Source organism: Acanthopagrus latus, chromosome 5, assembly GCF_904848185.1.
Source record: "Acanthopagrus latus isolate v.2019 chromosome 5, fAcaLat1.1, whole genome shotgun sequence".
Taxonomy (NCBI): Eukaryota; Metazoa; Chordata; class Actinopteri; order Spariformes; family Sparidae; genus Acanthopagrus; species Acanthopagrus latus.
Window position 1 is genome coordinate 7,768,020 of NC_051043.1, and position 18,289 is coordinate 7,786,308.

Below are 18,289 nucleotides of genomic sequence, written 5' to 3' on the forward strand. Positions count from 1 at the left end.
GAAGAAATATGGTACAAGTAGTTTTGTTTGTTTGTTTGTTTGTTTTGTTATTTATTTATTTATTTTCCTACTGTTTTTCACTTGTGTAGTGGCAGGAAGTGACACACTTAGCAGCCAGCACTGCACATTCTTTAATTTCCCCCCAGATCAGGGCTAGTTTCTACTTGTCCGTCAAATATTTGTAAATGTTTGCATTCTCTTTTTCAGATTTTTGTGAATAATTCTTCCTTAATATTTATAGAATTCTGACATTGTGTTAAGAGTCACTGGAGGTCATTTACCAAAATAAATGGTATGCATATTCCTCTGGAGCCACAAAAGGCTTCATACTACTTTTTTCACATGTGCAGTAGTCCTCTCTAAAAATCTGTAAACACACTGTAACGTGTCTAGTTAGCGGAGTTACCCTTTAATAGCTTGTCTGAAACTTGAGCATTTTATTTTGACGGGTTGTGGCCGGAAACACACGCACACAGTCTGCAGCCTGACGCGAGATCAGCTTCAGATGGATCCGCTGCTCAATTAACTTTGGAGCCAAAACTGAGGAGAGACACAGGAGCTCTGCGAGAGGTGAGACGCGTCTGCTCCTTCTTTCTTCTTCTTCTCTGCATGTTTGTCGTGTTTTCAGCAGTTTAATCAGCTTCCAGGAAACCGCACTAAAACATGGAGGTTCTTGATTCAAGAAAAGTTTGGCTGCTGCTGCTGTGCTGGGTCTCCAGGCTGCCGAGCTGAGGGCGTGTTGTGGTGTCTGGAGCTGTGTGCGGATGAGTCAACCTGTAAGCGAACTGCTGCAGGAAGTTTTAAAGATTTAAACCTCGCCTGTGATGATGCGGTGACGAGGCACGGCCACACAGTCCTGAGGAAAGCTGCATTTACTGATGTGACTCTCAGCAGCAGTCTGTGTGAGACCTGTGTGCGCGCGGTGCTCTCACCCTCTGGCAGTGTTTGCATTGAGCCTTTAAGTTTTATAGATAGTTTTTGCAGTGTGCTTCCAAATTCTTTAAAGGGGCGCACACATGTGTGTGCGGCTGCCCTGTGGTGTTCTGTTTCCCTGATCCAAGCTGGGGATAATTATAGCTGGAGAGTGTTTCAGCCCTGTACTGTAGTTACTCTTACATTCTTTTGTCAAATCTCACTCCTGCCCTTGTCCTCATGTTTAGCCCTGTGTGTGTCTGTGTTGTAACTTCCTTCACCTGCATGTCTGGATATTTCATGCAACATGTTAGAAGTTGTCCACACAGGCCGGGCGCCAGAGTGTTTGACAGTTGGAGTGTACAGTGTGGCAGCCAGCTGAGGCTTGGCTGGCACTCACTGATTCAAGAGTGATCCACGGAGTGTGGTGCCAGGAAACCCAAACGGGGCAGATCACCCTTGCATAGTGATGTTTGAACCTGGTGCTGCCTAGTTACACGAAAAGTTTGGGGCCCTCACAAATGTTTCATTGTCTGTCGGGGTCCTGGCTGGTTTCACGTGAGCTCGAGGCCACAGGACAGGAGACTTCTTGGGGAAAGTGCGGGTGTTTCTCATGTATACTTCACCTTCTTTCTCCTGAACAAGTGACACTTCATTGTGACCGAGTTGTGTGTCTGTGTTCTTCACGCTTCATTTGGGAATCACAGCCGGAAAACACCCATGCGTTTCATTCTTTCTTTCTCTCTGACCCAGTCCAGCCTCACGTGTCCCCCCCACCACCCCCCCTCCCCGTAACTCTGTCCTCATCTCCTCTCCATCGGACCATTCGCTTCTCTGGGCACATGGAAAGTGTGCAGGGTTCATTGCTGCTGGTGGTGGTGGTGGTGTGGGCACAAATGCTGTCTCCTGTCTCTCTGCCATATAAACCTCCTCCCCCCTTCCCCGTGTCACCTCCTGTAGTTTTCTGGGTCAGGGGGAAGCATTCCCCAGCATTGCTCCCATCACTACAGAAGCTCTGGAGGCTACTGTACAGAGCCTCTTATCACTCTACGTGTAATTCAGGGACTTATTCTACGCGGAAGTGTTGCTTTGAGTGAAGAGTATTACTTAATTCGAGCTCTACTAGTAGACCTAATCTTTTTGAGTTCAATTTTGCACGAAAACAGCTTAAAAACAACATTCTGTTACCGAAAGAATAGCATTAGGTCAGAACTTAGAGTGGACTCATTTGTTCAAAGCATCCTTGACAGATTTTTCATGCTCTCGGGCTCGACTAAAAGGCTGGAAAAATAATTTGCAGTTGTGCAGCCGTTTCTAAAAAGAAGCGGCAAATGAATTCTTTCCCTTCCTTCTGATGAGAAACCTTTTTGCATTTATTAACATTAACTCTGTCTCCCCACAGCAACGGCTCTCCTCATTTAAAGAAGACACATTCAGCTCATTTTCAGGTTCAGAATTTAATTTTTGGTTACCAGTGGAATAGCTTTACATGCTTTAATGCTCAAAAAACTCATCAGTTTTCTCATACTCTCCAGGGCTGCAAATTTCTGAAACTCTGCTTTTTTAGCTCCTGTCTCTTTAAGAGCACCCCATCTGCTCTGATTGGTCAGTACGCACACGCCTGAGCCAGCACTGCGCCATCTTTCTTTGGTTCCTTTCCCTTAATATTATTGGCATGAATTATGCAAATATGTGACATGGTGACATAGTGTGATGTCACAAAGTCACATAATTAAAGCCAGGACTACTGACGAGGCATTTAAGGAACAGTGTTTTCTGTGGTATACAGGAGCTTCTGCAGCTGTCAACTTTGGGCTTTTTAACCCTCAAGACCTCTACATGCACGAGAACCTATGCAACACATAGAAGGAGAGGAACTAAAAGCATATAAATGACTTTCACTGAAAGAATATTCTTCAACTGGAAGCATTTGTTTAAAGTGTCCTTGACTGATTTTTCATGCTCTCAGGCTCGACTTGAATGCCTATGAAATAATTTAAAACTTCAACAGAGTGCGGCTGTTTGAACAGGAGCAAGAAATTAACTCTTGCCCTCCTCTCTCCTCTCTGACCAGGACCCTTTTAATTCACACGTGATGGCTTCACCTTACCATGCTGACAACTGACACTCATCGTGCTGAAAGCGCCCGATGAAAGACTTCACAACCCTGAATAGATGTTTCCCTCCCCTTATTGAAGATCTGATTTAGCCTTAGACGAGGACACTTTTCTTTGATTGTAAACACTTTTTTTTTCATTAATGTGGCTCATATTTCACCTTTTATGTGAGGCTTATTGAGACTCAAGTTATCATTGATTTTGTGCCAGATTCTTCCCTGAAACCAGTTTTTGGTTTCTGTCGTTCTGTACGTTCCACATTCTCACTCACTGTCTTGTTTTTGTCTCCCAGTGCTCATCTACGCTCTCAGCTCTGTCTCTGCTTGTTAGCGGCAGTAAATGTGCACAGACATGCAGACCCGCCTCCGGCTACCTGCCTGTTTTTACTGTGTTGTTTCCATCTTTGCATAACTGCGCTTGCAGGATCAAACATCTTTAACACCAGGAACACTTTCAGTCGGCTGTTATTGTTCAAACATGGTGTGTGTGTGTTTGTGTGTGTGTGTGTGTAAATTCAAGTGCGAGCTGCCAAAAATGTTGAGGTTTTCCAACTTCAGCAGAGGCTGCGGAGGTGCATTTTATTTCCCCCCGGTGTATTTTCACACGTTTGTGCCATTCCTTTTGTGGCGTGTCTTCCAGGGAGTAAAAGCTGGGAGCACAATGGTCCCTGTCTGGGCCTCGACAATGGCCTTTATGAATGGGAGTGAGAGAGGAGGGAGCGACGGGGAGAGAGAGGCAACAGGAAGCTCCCTTCTTTGCAGCCTACTGTCATTTATTTTTGATGTGACACATTTCATTTATCCCTGCAGTTTTCCCTTTTATTTACCTCTTTGAAAAAAGTCTGGAGGGGCTCGCCAGCGGATTTGTTGGCCCAGCAGGTGGAACAATGACAACTGAGTCTAATTCAGACGAATTGATGCTTAAAGTAGATCCTCTGAGGACGAGTGTGGCATTTGCCTTTGCCCATGAAGGGAAGGGAAGCAGAGCAGCAGCAGCCTGGTTAAAGAGGAGGGAGGGATATGATATCATTCTTTATCCCCTCTCCTATTGGGTACTGGGGGAGAAAGTGGGTGAGAGGTTGAGGGGTGTTTTAGGGGGGTGGGATGTGGTAAAGCAGAGATTTATTCAGGGAGGTGAATTCCTCGCTTGGTGGAAGATGAAGTGGTTCGTTAGTGCAGGTTTGTGGATTCTCACTTCGGGTGTCGGTGGACGCTGTCGGTGTTTGTTTGTTCTTGCTCTCTCGTTGGGTTTTCATGTGAAGTCTCTGGCAGAGGAGTCGTGAGGGTGGTCCTCCCCCTCACCCTATCTCACCACCAGGCCCTGGCTACTGTACGCACGCCGACCCTCTCTCTCCGCTCTCTCCCTGTTGAATGAAAGGGTGCTACAACATGACTGAGAGTAACCCCGGTGCCTGTTTCTGTTAAGCCAATCATTATTACTTCCTGGTGTCTCTCCACTCCGTCCGCTCCCCCCTCCCGTCCACCCCTCACCCCCTCGTACAGCCCGGGCCCTTTCTTCTCTTCTTCTCTCTCTGAGCGCTGCCAAGCCTGTGGCCCCATGTGGTTCAGCCTTTTCACCAGACTCCTCAGGCCGGTGTTTAACAGTTTCACAAGTGGCGTGATGCTTTTAATGACGTTTTCTTTTCGGTTTTGTTGCATTGGACTGCAGTGTAGAAAGAGTTCACTGTACTGACGAGACATTTCAAGGGAAACTACACTGGTATTACAGGACTTAACGGCGCTCTGCTGCACATGTTAGAAAGGTTGTTTTTTTTTTTTTTTGCTCCGGAGAGAACTGTGGAAAATCTGATGAATCGCCTTGAGTAATGTCACTTCCTGAAAAAATTATTGGAATTTGCAGAGTTAGAATTAAGAGAGGTTACTGGATCTCTGTAGCCCGTTTCAGGACTCTACTTGAAACAAGCAGCTTGATGCTAAATCAGCTGCCAGAAGCACAACATGCCCGGGTACTGAGCTCAGGGCTTTTAAAGGGGCTTTGTGGGACACTCGAGAACCTGCATTAAGTCACATCCTTTGTCCTTCCACAGTCCAGCAGCATTAAACAACTGAAGCAAATCGGCCAATCGGACCCCTTAAGGGTAACGATAAAATTACACTGATACAACTGATTCGTATCAGTGGGTACCAAAGTTCAGTACCTGAAGGCATCAACATCTTCATCGACATCTTTGTGTAATGAATTAGCAGGTCGGAGAAGCTGCTGGTGGAGATAACACAAGAGGATTCAGTTACAGATAACAAGGATGGAAAAATGATCAGAGTGAAATCTTTAAGAGTAAATACAACCTCACACAGAAGCAAGTTTGATGTTGTGTCGTCTGTTCAAACCAGTCAGAATCGTTCTTCCTATTAATGAAGCATTGAGCTGCAGCTTCTTGGTAGAGAAATCTACGACTACGTTTTCTCTGATATAGTGCTGGATGATTAGTCCATTAATTGACTTGTTTATTTCCAGAAATGAAATGAAACAATTTTGACAGTCAAATATTTGAGACCTTCATCAACAAAACAAATTCAAACACTTGTTTCAGCTTCTTGAATGTGAGGATTTTCTGCTTTTCTGTAATTTTATTATTCAGATTTTTTTGTTCCTTCTAGGTAGTTGTTATGGCAGTTTTGCTACTTTATTTCGACATTTAACAGACTTTTTTTTATTGATTTGAACAATAATTAGTTGTACAGCCCAACTGATTCTGAGGCTATCAGGAGTTCCGATAATAACATATCGGCTAGTAGTAATTTTTTAAAACATAAGCACATGACGTAAGTGTTCACTCTTTACACTGATCCTTTTAGATTTGTTTATGTTTTCTTTTGTGTGTGTGACCAAACTTAGTTTACTTTACTGTACTGCAATTTCTCATTGGTCACCATACGGTCTGTCATTCATAATACTGACTGATATATTGGCCTTGATTTCATATATTAGTTATACATCTTGATATAAATATACAGTATGTTGACAGAGGTACTGCTTGTACTGTTCAAAGATGTGCCGAAGTGCATTACAGCAAAATTAGATTTAAAAAAGGATGATGACACAAAGCAAAGACAAATGGTTGCATATGTTATGATGATATTGTTTCATCTTCTTAAAGTGTTATGTTTTTAATTTTCTGAGATGCACATTCAACATTGGAAATGACTACTGACTGTACTGAATAATTATTGTCCTTTCATACTTCATTGTTAGAATCATCTTTATTCCTCTTACTTACTTGTTTGACTTGTTCAGGAGCTTCGATATCCTGAGGAAAGTCACTCTACTTTGTACTGTGTATGATTTAAGAAGAAGAAATATTAACAGGACTGTCAGTCTGCGACATGTTACTGTGTGGTGCCCTCTGCAGGAGATGCCTCATTTTTAAATCTGCAGCAGAGTCGGTGGATCTTTAATGATTTTAATGTCAAAACACCCCTGTAACTTCCGCCTGTTTCGCTCCTTCTCTCTCCTCTCAGTTATGCATTTCCAGGAGTGGTTACGGTCACTTCGCTCCAGCACTGGTCTCAAAGGCTCTGAATCTGAGGACTTCTGGAGTCTCCTGCCGACATTGCCCGTGTCCTCCTTCTCCCTGTCCTCCCTGTCTCTGTCCCCCTCCTCACTGCTGGGTTTAGGAGCCTTGGCCTCTCTCACTGCGTACTGGCTGGTATACCGTCCTCGACCAATGCGTCCTCCCTGTGATCTACAGGCCCAGTCTGTGGCTGTGGATGTGAGTGCATCGTTAAGTACATTCAGACCTGAGTAAAGGTCGTCATCACAGGAGTGTATCGAGGTGTTTGACACAGTGGTTTTATCTCAGGGAGATCCCAGCTGCAGGCGGTCGGCTCTCCTCAAAGATGACTCACTGCTGGAATTTTACTATGACGACACCAGGACGTTCTACGACATGTTCCAGAGAGGCCTGAGGATCGCAGGTGGTGACACGTTCACAACACATTTCACTGAACTTTATCCCACATTTGATTCATTTCTTCCATCAAGGGCGAGGATAAAAACTGAGTCCTGTCATCAGTTTTGAGGATTACTTTATTTTGTATTGATGAGAAAAAATAACATGAATGACCTTCAGTCTTATGAAGGATTATTGTACTCCGTTTCATTAAGACGAATACACAAAAGTTACTGGAGAGAAGCAGTTTCTGGACAAAGCTCAATATCTCGACATGTAATTTATTGATGAATAAAGGGATGTAGTTTTCAGGGTTTTGCACAATGCCTTGAAAGTTTGAAAAATGCTTAATTTAAAAAAACTACATGTTTTCAAGTTTAGGAATATGCTTAAACCTCCTTGAATATAATCGATCACTCACGTAAACCAAACGTCTTTTAATATCTGTTTGAGAATGAAACACTCCTTTTGAAATAAAGGACTTTAAAAATGTATTCTGATAGTTACTTATTACCTGTTGTAATCCTGTTAGTAATCCCCTGTTTTACTGAATGTATTTGTAATCTAATTACATTTTTACAACTGTACAGTACAGTTACCTTTTTTGTGTATCTGAGTCACTTAATCCCATTTCATGTACTCCGCTACACCCAAAGCCAGTCGACATGCTTGTTTGTCGGCTCCTGGTGGCGAGAATTAAATAGTGGTGATTGAAACATGAAGGCAAGGTTAATATGAGCTGCTGGTAAAACAAACCAAGGACCAATGTACATTGATTGATTGATGGTTTAAGGAATTTTGTAAAATTTATTGTTTTGCAGTTGCTTTTCTAACATTTTAGATGTGATAATGAAGGCTTGAGCGTTTTGATATTTGGTGGTTATATGGGTTTACAACAATAACCAGGACGAGGAAATTGAATTTCCATGACAAACATGTCCTTATGATGAACACAGTGATGAACACAGAATATCTTGTGATGCATTGTCTGTATATCTCACTCTATATGATGATGACGATGATGTTTGAACTGTGCTGTCCCTCAGGTGATTGCCCGTGTCTCGGCTACAGAAAGCCTGGGCAGCCCTACCAGTGGATCTCCTACACTGAGGTCCGACATGTGTGAATGTTTCATCCTCAGCACGTCTCTGTTGTTTGTTTCTCTTTGCTGTTTGCTGACTGAACATCTCTAACTCCTCAGGTGGCGGAGAAGGCGCAGCTGCTGGGCTCCGGGCTGCTGGCCAAAGGCTGCCAGCCGAACCCGCAGCAGTTTGTTGGGATCTTTGCACCGAACAGACCAGAGGTATGAACTGTGTCAGTTTCATTTTTAATGTGGTGTTTGTTCTCACAGTGGTTGGTTTCCTGTCAGCTTTAGAATTGTTGAGATGACTTTTAAAATGTGGATGGCTCCTGCCTTTTCTCAAGATTTTTGATTATTAAAATTCTCAGCTATTTAGTTCAAAACTGTGGCTTGAATTTAATGGATAAGTTCACCTAAAGAAATTATTATATCATATTATGTCATATGCTGCTCACACTCATGCTGGAGGAAAATCTGGTGAAGTTTCGTGGTCTGCAAAACATTTTAGGGAGCTTCGCGGCAAAACAGCCAAGCAGCTTATGTTGATGGGAATGTAACTGCAACTACAAAAAAACAAAATGGCTCCATACAGCTCATCCGGTGTATTACAAGTCTCCAGAAGCCCTGAGATCCCAAAGTGATTTGAAATTATGTTATTTGCACCCTTGATGTGTGACTGAGCTCATGCTGTCATTTCAGACAGGGTACAGGCTAACGCTTTTAGCTGCTAAGCTAAAAGCGTTAGCCTCTACCCTGTCTTTTCAAACCTTTTCTTTTCAAACTGATCTTTTCAAATCAGTTTGGGATCTCAGTTTGGGAAATCAGTCTTGAGACTTGGATCACTCTAGACGAGCTGCATGGAGGTATTCTACATTTCTTTTCAGCTGCTGTTTTCCATTTTTTAAAAGTCCCCGTCTATGTCAGTTATTTTAGAGAATGCTGCAACTCTGTTTTGCTGTGAAGCTCCACAAATGTTTGGTGGGCTATGAAACTTCCCCAGATTTTCCATCGGCACAGAGGGAGAGAAGATAATGACTGAATTTTCATTTTTTGGGTGAACTTCATTTAATCATTTGATATATCCTCGTACGGTAATCTGCACTGAGGTATATGAATGATCATCCCGCACGAGGAGCCCGGGATCATCTTGCTTTCTATTAATCCTGGTATTAAAATGAAATGATTTGTTTTTCACTGTCTGGCTTGAACGTGTGTTTGCCTTTATTGAGTGCAGGCCGCTGTGGTGAACGTGGGTCTTCAGGGCAGTTAATATTGGAGCATGTCTGCTCCATAATCGTTCTTTTTAATATATCTGTGAGGCACAGCCTTTTTTTTTTTTTTTTTTTTGTCATTCCTGTGTTGACTGAAAGTGAAAGATAATTTTCTGCTCCGTCAGAGCTCTTAACCTCCCATCAGACCAATCTGCATACTGAGTGGTGTTTTTTATCTTCTAATTTAGTTTTGTAAACACAAAATCCACAGCCATGATCGTGACTCCCCATTGGGCAGATTCCTAGCTCAGCAGGTACTCTGTGGCGTGTGGAATAAGGTAACGGTGCTGCTTTGTCTCCCTCTTCTGGTGGCAGTGGGTCATCTCAGAGCTGGGCTGCTACACCTACTCCATGGCGGTGGTGCCTCTGTACGACACACTGGGGCCGGAGGCCATGGTCCACATCCTCAACATGGGTGAGTCATAAAAACACTGTTGATGAGACGTCGTCATTATTTGAAGGAACAGTTCACCTCAAAACATATCATTGATATTGTATGCTTGTCTGCCAGCCTCTCATATGAAAATGAGAATATAGATTATCTATGATCTATCTATGATTGTGTGATTATGTTGGATTTGTCTGAGCAGTGTACGTAAAAATACTGCATACAGGTAAAAGTCCTGCTTTCTGAAGAAAAGTATAGAGGCCTTATCAGTTAAATGTTCTCAAGGTGTCAAAAATAAGACTACTGGCCAACAGGTGATGAAGTTCTTCTGTACAAATATATATATATATATTTTTTTAATTTCTCTAATCTTTGTTTTTGTAATATTTGATTATTTCACCTTCTTTTGTCTAAAAGGGAAATAATTCTTTGGTAGAGCTGCTGACAACTCCTCAACATCTCATAGATAGTTACGAACCACCTTAAAGGGTAATTTCACCTATTTTACACAGTAAATTGTGTTTACAGGTCATTAGGAGTACTATGGGACATGTGGAAAAAAAAGTGTTATAAAGCCTTTAGTGGCTCCAGAAGCCGCATGTAATCTGACTCCAGTGATGTCACTAACTGGCTAAATTGCATTGTAGGTAATGTAGGCGTCGTGTTTGAAAAGTACGAAGAATGCGTGGACTAAAAAAGTTGAGATCTCTGGTTCTGCTGTATGCATTTTGATAATTAGTTTTTACTGATGTAGGGGTGCAATGCTAGACCGCCTTTCCAAACCTGGCACATTACCCACAATGCAATTTAGCCACTTCATCATTGGAGGCAATTTATCAGATTACATGCAACTTCCTCTGGAGCCACAAAAGACTTAGATATTAAATGTACTGAAATAAGTTATGTATGTATGCATGTATGAATATACTGTGTTATATCCCCACTGGATTATTGTCTTGGCCGATATTCAGCATTAATCAGATTACCAGAATCAGTGGTCAATTTAAAAAATAAAATAAAATTTCATCCAATTGCAGATTCAGTCAACAATTTAAAAGACCTGCGACTTTGGCTTTGATGCAATTTTGAAAGTTACTTGTAATTAATGGATGTAGTGGAGTAAGAGGGATATTTGCCTTGGTAGAAAACTACCTCAAAATGGTTACTGAAGTACATTAGTAGTTATATCCATCACTGTTTACTCCCCACTACTGTTTTAAATATTTGGACCCAAAGTGCGGTCATGTGATTTCCAAACTATCTGAAGAAATGTTTTATTTCAAAATGATTTAATTAATACATTTTTCATTGTCTGTGGAAAAAGTAGCAGAGCTTTGAGCTTGCAAAGTAGTTACAACTACTGATATCTCACTTAGGGGTTTAACCTTTCCTTTATAATGTCAGTAGGTCAGTAGTAAACACACTACAGTATACGTTCAGTCAGTATAATTATTTTTTAAATGCGCTCAATACTGTGGATATACACCAACATATACAATTCTTCATTTCTATATAGTGGGTGTTTATCATGTAGATAGTATTCTAATCTCCTTGAGCTTTCGAGGCATCAGTTCTTGTACTCTTGTGGCACTGACACTGAAGTTGGTCTCATCTGTGTGGGTTTTAAGCCGAGATCTCTCTGGTGATCTGTGACCGCGAGGAGAAGGCAGCGTCTATGCTGGAGAACAAGGAGAAAGGCGTGACTCCGACGCTCTCCTGCCTGGTCCTCTTTAACGATTTCAGCGATGCCTTTGTGGAGAGGGCGAAGGACTGCGAGGTGGAGGTTTTGAAACTGGAGCAGCTCATGGTGAGCAGGGTGGAAATACTAAATCCCTGTAATGCAGGCCCATTTTAAGATTATCCCCTTTAATTTAGTCATCGATGGTGATGTGTAAATTGATACGCAGAACTCCTCTTTGTCCACATCTTAGGAGCTGGGAAGGCAGAACCTCAAAGATCCCGTGGTGAGTTTATCGTCTCTCAGCTGCTACATCACCGCATCAAACTGGTCACAGTAAATAGCTAATCCCCCTCTAAATGCTCGGATGACAGTTTTATAGTTGCTCCTGTCCCATAAGATGTCATTAACACTCACTTGTAAACGTGGCTCAAATTAAGAGTGGAGGAAGCCTGTTGTCTTACATTTTATTGCTGCCTGCTGTAGCCGCCCCAGCCTCAGGATCTGGCCGTGGTTTGCTTCACCAGTGGAACCACAGGTACCGTCTGATTTCATTCGACTCTGCATAATTACCCTTCACTCACATCATTAGAGAAGTGTCCTTCAGTGCCCACTAACAACCCTTTCTTTATGGCACCGCTTTAGTTTCCTTTGCTGCGCAGGGCACTGCAATAATGTCTTGTTTATTTATCCAGGGAAGCCCAAGGGAGCCATGATCACCCACGGAAACATCGCCTCCAACACTTCCTCTGTCATTAAGATCCTGGAGGTCTGTCTACACTTCCACCTCCTTGTCTAATTGAGAACAGCCTTACAGCTAGCATCACTTCCCATCTGCTTGTGTCTCTGTATCTCAAAGCTGTCCCTCTCCCTGCTGTGTCTAATGGCATGATTAATTGGCTGTTTGATTGCCCCTGTCGCCGCGAGGTACTTTAACTAATTGCCCCTGTATAAAGATTCTGCTATCTAACTGCTGCTGAAAAAGCCATACAGCATGTTTGATTGCCTGCGAGGCTTCACCGTATGCCGCCGCCTGAACTTTTATCTCTCCCCTGTGCCTTGCTCATCTCATCTCTCGTTTCCTCTCAGGGTTCGTTTGTAATCCGACAGGAGGATGTGTCGATCTCGTACCTGCCACTGGCCCACATGTTTGAGAGGATGATTCAGGTAGTGCGACCACTTCTCAGACCTTCTTCGTGTTTGTTTGTGCGTAAACCCCAAATTAAAGGTCATCTCTGCCACAGGTCTCGATGTTCTGCCACGGGGCCAGAGTAGGTTTCTACCAAGGCGACATTTCTCTACTCATGGATGACATTAAAACTCTCAAACCTACCTTCTTTCCTGTTGTGCCTCGTTTACTCAACCGCATCTATGACAAGGTCAGTAAATAAACTTGTGTGTCATTATTTACTGCCGTATCTAGGGCACAATCGTCCATTTTCAGTTAGGATGTAAAGTTTGTCTCTTGTTTTTGTACATTCTCTCTGATTTCTGTAAAGGTCCTGGGTTCTGTGACCTCTCCGCTGCGACGGGCTTTGCTTCACTACGCCGTGAAGAGGAAGCAGGCCGAGCTCAGCAGCGGGGTCGTACGCAACAACAGTCTGTGGGACAAACTGGTCTTCAACAAGATTCAGGTCAGTTGCTTATTTCCAGCATTTTTCTGATCTGAAAAGTTAAAGCCAGTGTCGAAGTCTTTCAAACCTGCATTCTTTCTAATGGCCAGCAGGAGGCGACTCCACTGGTTTCTAAAAGTACCGTAGCTGGGTCTTAAGTCAACTTTGGAGAAGATTTATTTATGACCTCAGTAAAGTGTTTTCCACTTGAGTTTATTCTCTCAGTCACTAGTCTCAAGTCTTCATAAAACAGCATGATGTTCTTTTGTGACTTATGTTCCCATTTAGAGTAATGTACACGATAAAGCAGGGTCCGCTTTGGGGTGCGGCTATCTAGTGATAGACAAATCGCCACCATGGCAAGTCAGATCCAATCAGAAAATCCTCCCCAGCTGCACCCACTCATCCAGATACAGCCACTTTTGGCTCCAAGAAAGCCAAGATGGTGGCGACCATAATGCAAAACTCGAGGCTTCCAAACTGTGGATCTAATAACGGGAATCAAAATTATGGCTAACATTATTATTGTGGCCAAATGAATTCACAATAACAATATTATTGTGAAATCTATAGAAATCAGTAACTTTAACTTTGTTTGCTGTGTGTTTTGTCCATTTTTGGGAAATTAAATTACCCTCAAAATACTTTAGAGGTGGAGTGAGTCTGTAACCATAACTGTGTGGGGGGGAAAAGAGTTGCAGTCAGCTTCTCAACACCAGATGAACTCAAAAACAAACAGATCAACTTCTTTGCTGGATTATTCAGACAATATTATCATATTTGTTTTATTAACCCAGTATCAATTTCCAATTTTTAAATATCATGGCTATTGTGAATATTTGCGATATTACGCCACCCCTAATCTGGAAACAGTGTCGGGTGCATCCGAAGGGGTTTCACACTTCCTGGGTCCCGGCTGAGCAGCTCACTTCCAGTCTCGCCCCGAAACAATTTAATCATGCAGCTCTTCCAGACTTTCCAAATGTGACTGGACCAAATGTCTTAAATTCTGACTGTGAAATGAGTCATTTTGTGAGGTTGTCATGATGCTCGGAAAAATGCCAGTGATTTACAGCTGCTTCGTTCAGTGTTCACTGCAAAAACTTTTTGCTCAGTATATTTTCCCAATTTCTAGTCAAAATATCTCATTACACTTAATGAAAGACACAGGCACCTAGAAGGCAACATTTGAATGAGATATAGACTTTTTTAAGACAATGTATGCTTATTTTCACTTGTTTTGATTTTACTTAACACAGGCAAGGCAAGAATCACCTTGTATTTATTGCTTATATACTTAGTTTTAAGTTGGCCCGTCTTGCAGTGTGTGTCAATCTGTCAAACTGGCTTCAAATCCCAGCGCTGTTCCTGAGGACCACAAACCGATGATTGACATCACGGCTGGTTTGCGCTCGGCCTCCAGTTAAGACCCCCTGGATGAATCATCACTAAACAACCTTTTTACTACACATTGGTTGTCAGCCTTTAATGACATATTTTTTGTTAATCCAGCACTCTACAGTTGTCACTATTTATATTTGCACAGCACTTAATACAGCCGTACATGTAGACTTAGCAGCCCTGCAAAGAGTCAATAAAATTGCATCCAAACTTTACAAGAGTAGCACTTCTCCAGCGATCAATGCCAAAATCACCCAGAGCATATTGGTCCAGTGGGAGTGTATTGGAGAAGCAAGAACACAGACGAGCAAGAACTGAGAGATTTTGGCCCGCTGCGCTCAATGCAGATGGGAAAATATGGTCGAGGCTGAACATGCGGCTAAAATGGAATCTCGCTTTTTACCCACAACATGATTGTATTTGAACCTTTGCAACACACACACCGCTTGCATCACTTGTGTTTTCAGGCCAGTTTAGGAGGCAACCTGCGGTTCGTCCTGACCGCTTCAGCTCCCATCTCCCCCACGGTGCTGTCCTTCCTCAGAGCCACTCTGGGCTGTCTGATCTTCGAGGGTTACGGGCAGACGGAGTGCACGGCTGGATGCACCTTCTCTATGCCAGGAGACTGGAGCGCAGGTATGACCAGTATCTGATTCCCAGCTGTCTGCTTTAAATGACTGATGTTTCTGTGCCACTGCTGCTTAATCCTGTCCTCAGCTGCTATGGTGATGCGTCTTTATCAGGTCACGTTGGTGCTCCTCTGCCCTGTGCCATGGTGAAGCTGGTAGACATCCCGGATATGAACTACTACGCTAAGAACGGAGATGGAGAGGTGAGCTAGTCTTCGGGGGGAGGGCTGATGCTGCCGGTGAATAGGTTACACATTTAACTTCAACATATCACCATGAAATCTGCCAGTTGATGATTTTCAAGAAAGCAATTGGTTATTTGCCTCATCTGATGACGTATGCACTAATTCTCAAACACTTCCAGAAAGCTCAACATTGTAAAAACCGTTTGACTCTAGCATGTCAAGAAATGGGACAAAAATTGTGAACTAGGCTTTATCCAGAGTAAATCTGGGAGATCTGTTTTTCTCACTCCTTAAATCAGAAAAAAAGTTCACAGCCATAAAAAAAAAAAAAAAAAAAAACACATAAGGAAATCAAGCTATTTTATAATATATGAACCATACCTTCTGTATAAGATAGTAACAAGACTGGAAAGTTTACTATGTGTAAGTGCTGCTGAAGTTGAGATTCCTGGCTCCAAGTGTAAGGGATAAAAAAATCGTTGGGAGAAAACAGCCTTTAGCGATGTGATTTTAAAATTCCATATATATTTTTAGCCAAAAAATTGTCTGCAGGGTCAATCATCACGAAACTTCCCCGGATGATAACGAACATAAGTGAGCACATTTTCTGATTTTTCAATATTATATTGCAATATGCAAGTGAGGCTTTCAAATTAAGTAGCACTCATTTGCTTGCATTTCCACAACAGAAATCTGAACTAAAATAAACAACTAAATGTTTATTTTGGACATTTTCTTTTTAGCAGTCTGAAATAAGATGGTATGGAAGCAAAAGCGTCAAAATTGACCGTTGCGTGAAAAAATGTTTTCACCTGTAGTGTCCCATTAAAGGAAAAGTTTGACAAAAATAAAAATTCAGTCGTTATCTGGTGACCAACATGCTGATGGAAAGTAGGGTGAAGTTGCGTAGTCCACAAAATATTTCTGGAACTTAACAGCAAAACGGTGTTGCAGCTTTCACCTAAACAACTGAAGTCGATCGGGACTTACAGCTGGTCCCACGTAATCCAAATCTCCTGAAGCCCTGAGATCCCAAATTGATTTGAAATTTGATTTTATTTACAGCCTCGGGAGCTCATGCGTGCACTTCGGATAGGATGCTTGTAGTTTAGCGGCTACAGTGAAGATTTTCAGCTTTAAAAACTTTTTAAAAACTTTTTAAAACTTGGTACCTGAGACTTTGATTATAGTGGATGAGGTCCCTATCCGTTTGTTTCGCTGTGAAGCTAATGATAACTGAATTGTCATTTTTTTTTGGGTGAACTTATACTTGTGACTGTGATTGCACTTCCCATATTGTCAGATAATGTGATGCCCGCTGACACCTGTCACTGCTTTGTACCATTAGATCTGTGTTCAAGGCCCCAGTGTGTTCAGAGGCTACCTGAAGGACGCAGAGAGGACGTCTGAAGCCTTGGACAGTGACGGCTGGCTGCACACTGGAGATGTGGGCCAGTGGCTCCCTGTAAGATTACACACAGTAATCAGTCTGTTGGCGACATGCATCATCTTCTGGTCTCCTGTTAGTGAGCAACTGTGTGTTTACCTCTGCCAGAACGGGACGCTACGCATCATTGACAGGAAGAAGCACATCTTCAAGTTGTCCCAGGGAGAGTACATCGCTCCAGAGAAGATAGAAAACGTCTACATGCGCTGTGTTCCTGTGCTGCAGGTGTTCGTGCACGGAGATAGTTTACAGGTACAGTGTTATCCATGTGCAGTTCGATTCAAAGCCGTAAAGTAAGCTGCATTTCTGATTTTCCCGTTTTTTTTTTTATTCCCAGTCTTTCCTCATAGGCATAGTCGTGCCCGACCCTGAGGTGTTTGTTGACTGGGCTAAAGATCGAGGGATTGTTGGATCACATGAAGAGCTGTGCCAGAATCCTGTATGTCTTATAAACCTAAAATTCATAACTCATAACCCCTTTTACATTTCTCTGTCTGTGTGCACTGTGCGCATTCCAAAACAACCAACTGGATTCGTGATCTTCCAACAGGATGTGAAGAAGGCAGTATTAGAGGACATGAGAGCTGTGGGGAAGGAAGCAGGGCTGAAGTCCTTTGAACAAGTGAGGAGTCTGCTGCCACTAATTAACACTTGTCAGCAATAAACATCCGAGGACTGACCTGTTGTGACATTGTGTCTTACTTCTCTGTCCGCTCAGGTGAAGGACCTTCATCTGCATCCCGAGACGTTCAGCGTCGCCAACGGCCTTCTAACCCCCACCATGAAAAGCAGACGTGCAGACATCCGCAGAGTCTTCCAGGAACAAATATCAAGCATGTACAGCAAGACTGCCATTTAAAGGACTCCGCTCAGTAACTCACCCAGGGCTTACTGATGTCCAATAAGGGAAAAAAATGAGACAGAAGAATTAAAAAAAAAAAAAAAAAAAGAAAGAAAAACGTCCAGCAGTGCCTTATCTAAAATATACAACTGGATATATTTTGGAGTTTTGGTATTTTGCTTCAGCGAAGTTTGAATTGACGTCCACTTGTTTGATCGTTTGTATTGTTTTAACTCTTCACATGGAAATTAAGACCGAATGGGACCAAACAAGATTTCTTTTTGCCCTTGACACTAAGTCAGCGTTGTGATTCACTGCAAGATTTTACTGATGAATAAATTATTATTCAATTGTAGAGATAAGAGTCACAGAAGTTTTTAGGAAGCAACTTGCGGAGATGTAAAGTTAGATGTTTAATTCAGGCTGCCCTCCTCTGTGTGATGGGGGCATTGTTGCTCATAGAACTTGCATTAACGGTAGTTTTTTTGTTTTTTGTTTTTTTCATTTTACGGTTGTTGGGCTCTTGGGCCACCATGAAATAAGCTTTTGAACATCCTTGATCTTAGCCTGATGGCCGTGCATTTTTATAATTGGTTCAGTGTGAGCATTTAATCCCTCACCTGAAGCTAAACTATCAAAACTAATGAGGGTTTTGACTAGCAGCGGATTGTAAAAAAACATGAGCTGTAAATACTGCTTGTATGGAGAATTGTTGACAGGACACTACTGATTCCAGTGAAGTAAAAAATTGAACATAAATAAAGATTAGTAACTGATGCTGTGTGATTTAACTCTAATATGACACCTCTAAGAGCA

The 18,289-nt window shown here is 42.4% G+C and overlaps 1 protein-coding gene across 2 annotated transcripts; it reads left to right on the top strand.

Moving 5' to 3' along the window:
* Positions 1–422: 422 nt before the first annotated feature.
* Positions 423–18,250, top strand: acsl2 (acyl-CoA synthetase long chain family member 2). 2 transcript variants are annotated; one of them, XM_037099108.1, is made up of 20 exons: positions 423–570; positions 6,509–6,759; positions 6,850–6,964; positions 7,986–8,050; positions 8,141–8,242; positions 9,607–9,706; positions 11,308–11,486; positions 11,611–11,643; positions 11,844–11,895; positions 12,053–12,126; positions 12,447–12,524; positions 12,602–12,736; positions 12,857–12,991; positions 14,839–15,007; positions 15,115–15,203; positions 16,534–16,650; positions 16,741–16,884; positions 16,970–17,071; positions 17,183–17,254; positions 17,351–18,250. In XM_037099108.1, exons 2-20 carry the CDS (start codon positions 6,511–6,513, stop codon positions 17,489–17,491), a joined length of 2,151 nt encoding a protein of 716 aa, XP_036955003.1. In that variant the 5' UTR covers positions 423–570; positions 6,509–6,510; the 3' UTR covers positions 17,492–18,250. The 2 variants fall into 2 exon arrangements, with proteins under 2 accessions (XP_036955003.1, XP_036955004.1); XM_037099109.1 differs by lacking the exon at positions 423–570 and adding an exon at positions 643–776.
* The last annotated feature ends 39 nt before the right edge of the window (positions 18,251–18,289 follow it).

Excerpts from the sequence above, each read along its gene's own strand:
- acsl2 (XM_037099108.1), top strand. The coding sequence starts at position 6,511 with ATGCATTTCCAGGAGTGGTTACGGTCACTTCGCTCCAGCACTGGTCTC. Across the intron at positions 11,487-11,610 it reads TGAAACTGGAGCAGCTCATG|GAGCTGGGAAGGCAGAACCT; the intron begins GTGAGCAGGGTG and ends TCCACATCTTAG. Across the intron at positions 15,008-15,114 it reads GCCAGGAGACTGGAGCGCAG|GTCACGTTGGTGCTCCTCTG; the intron begins GTATGACCAGTA and ends CGTCTTTATCAG.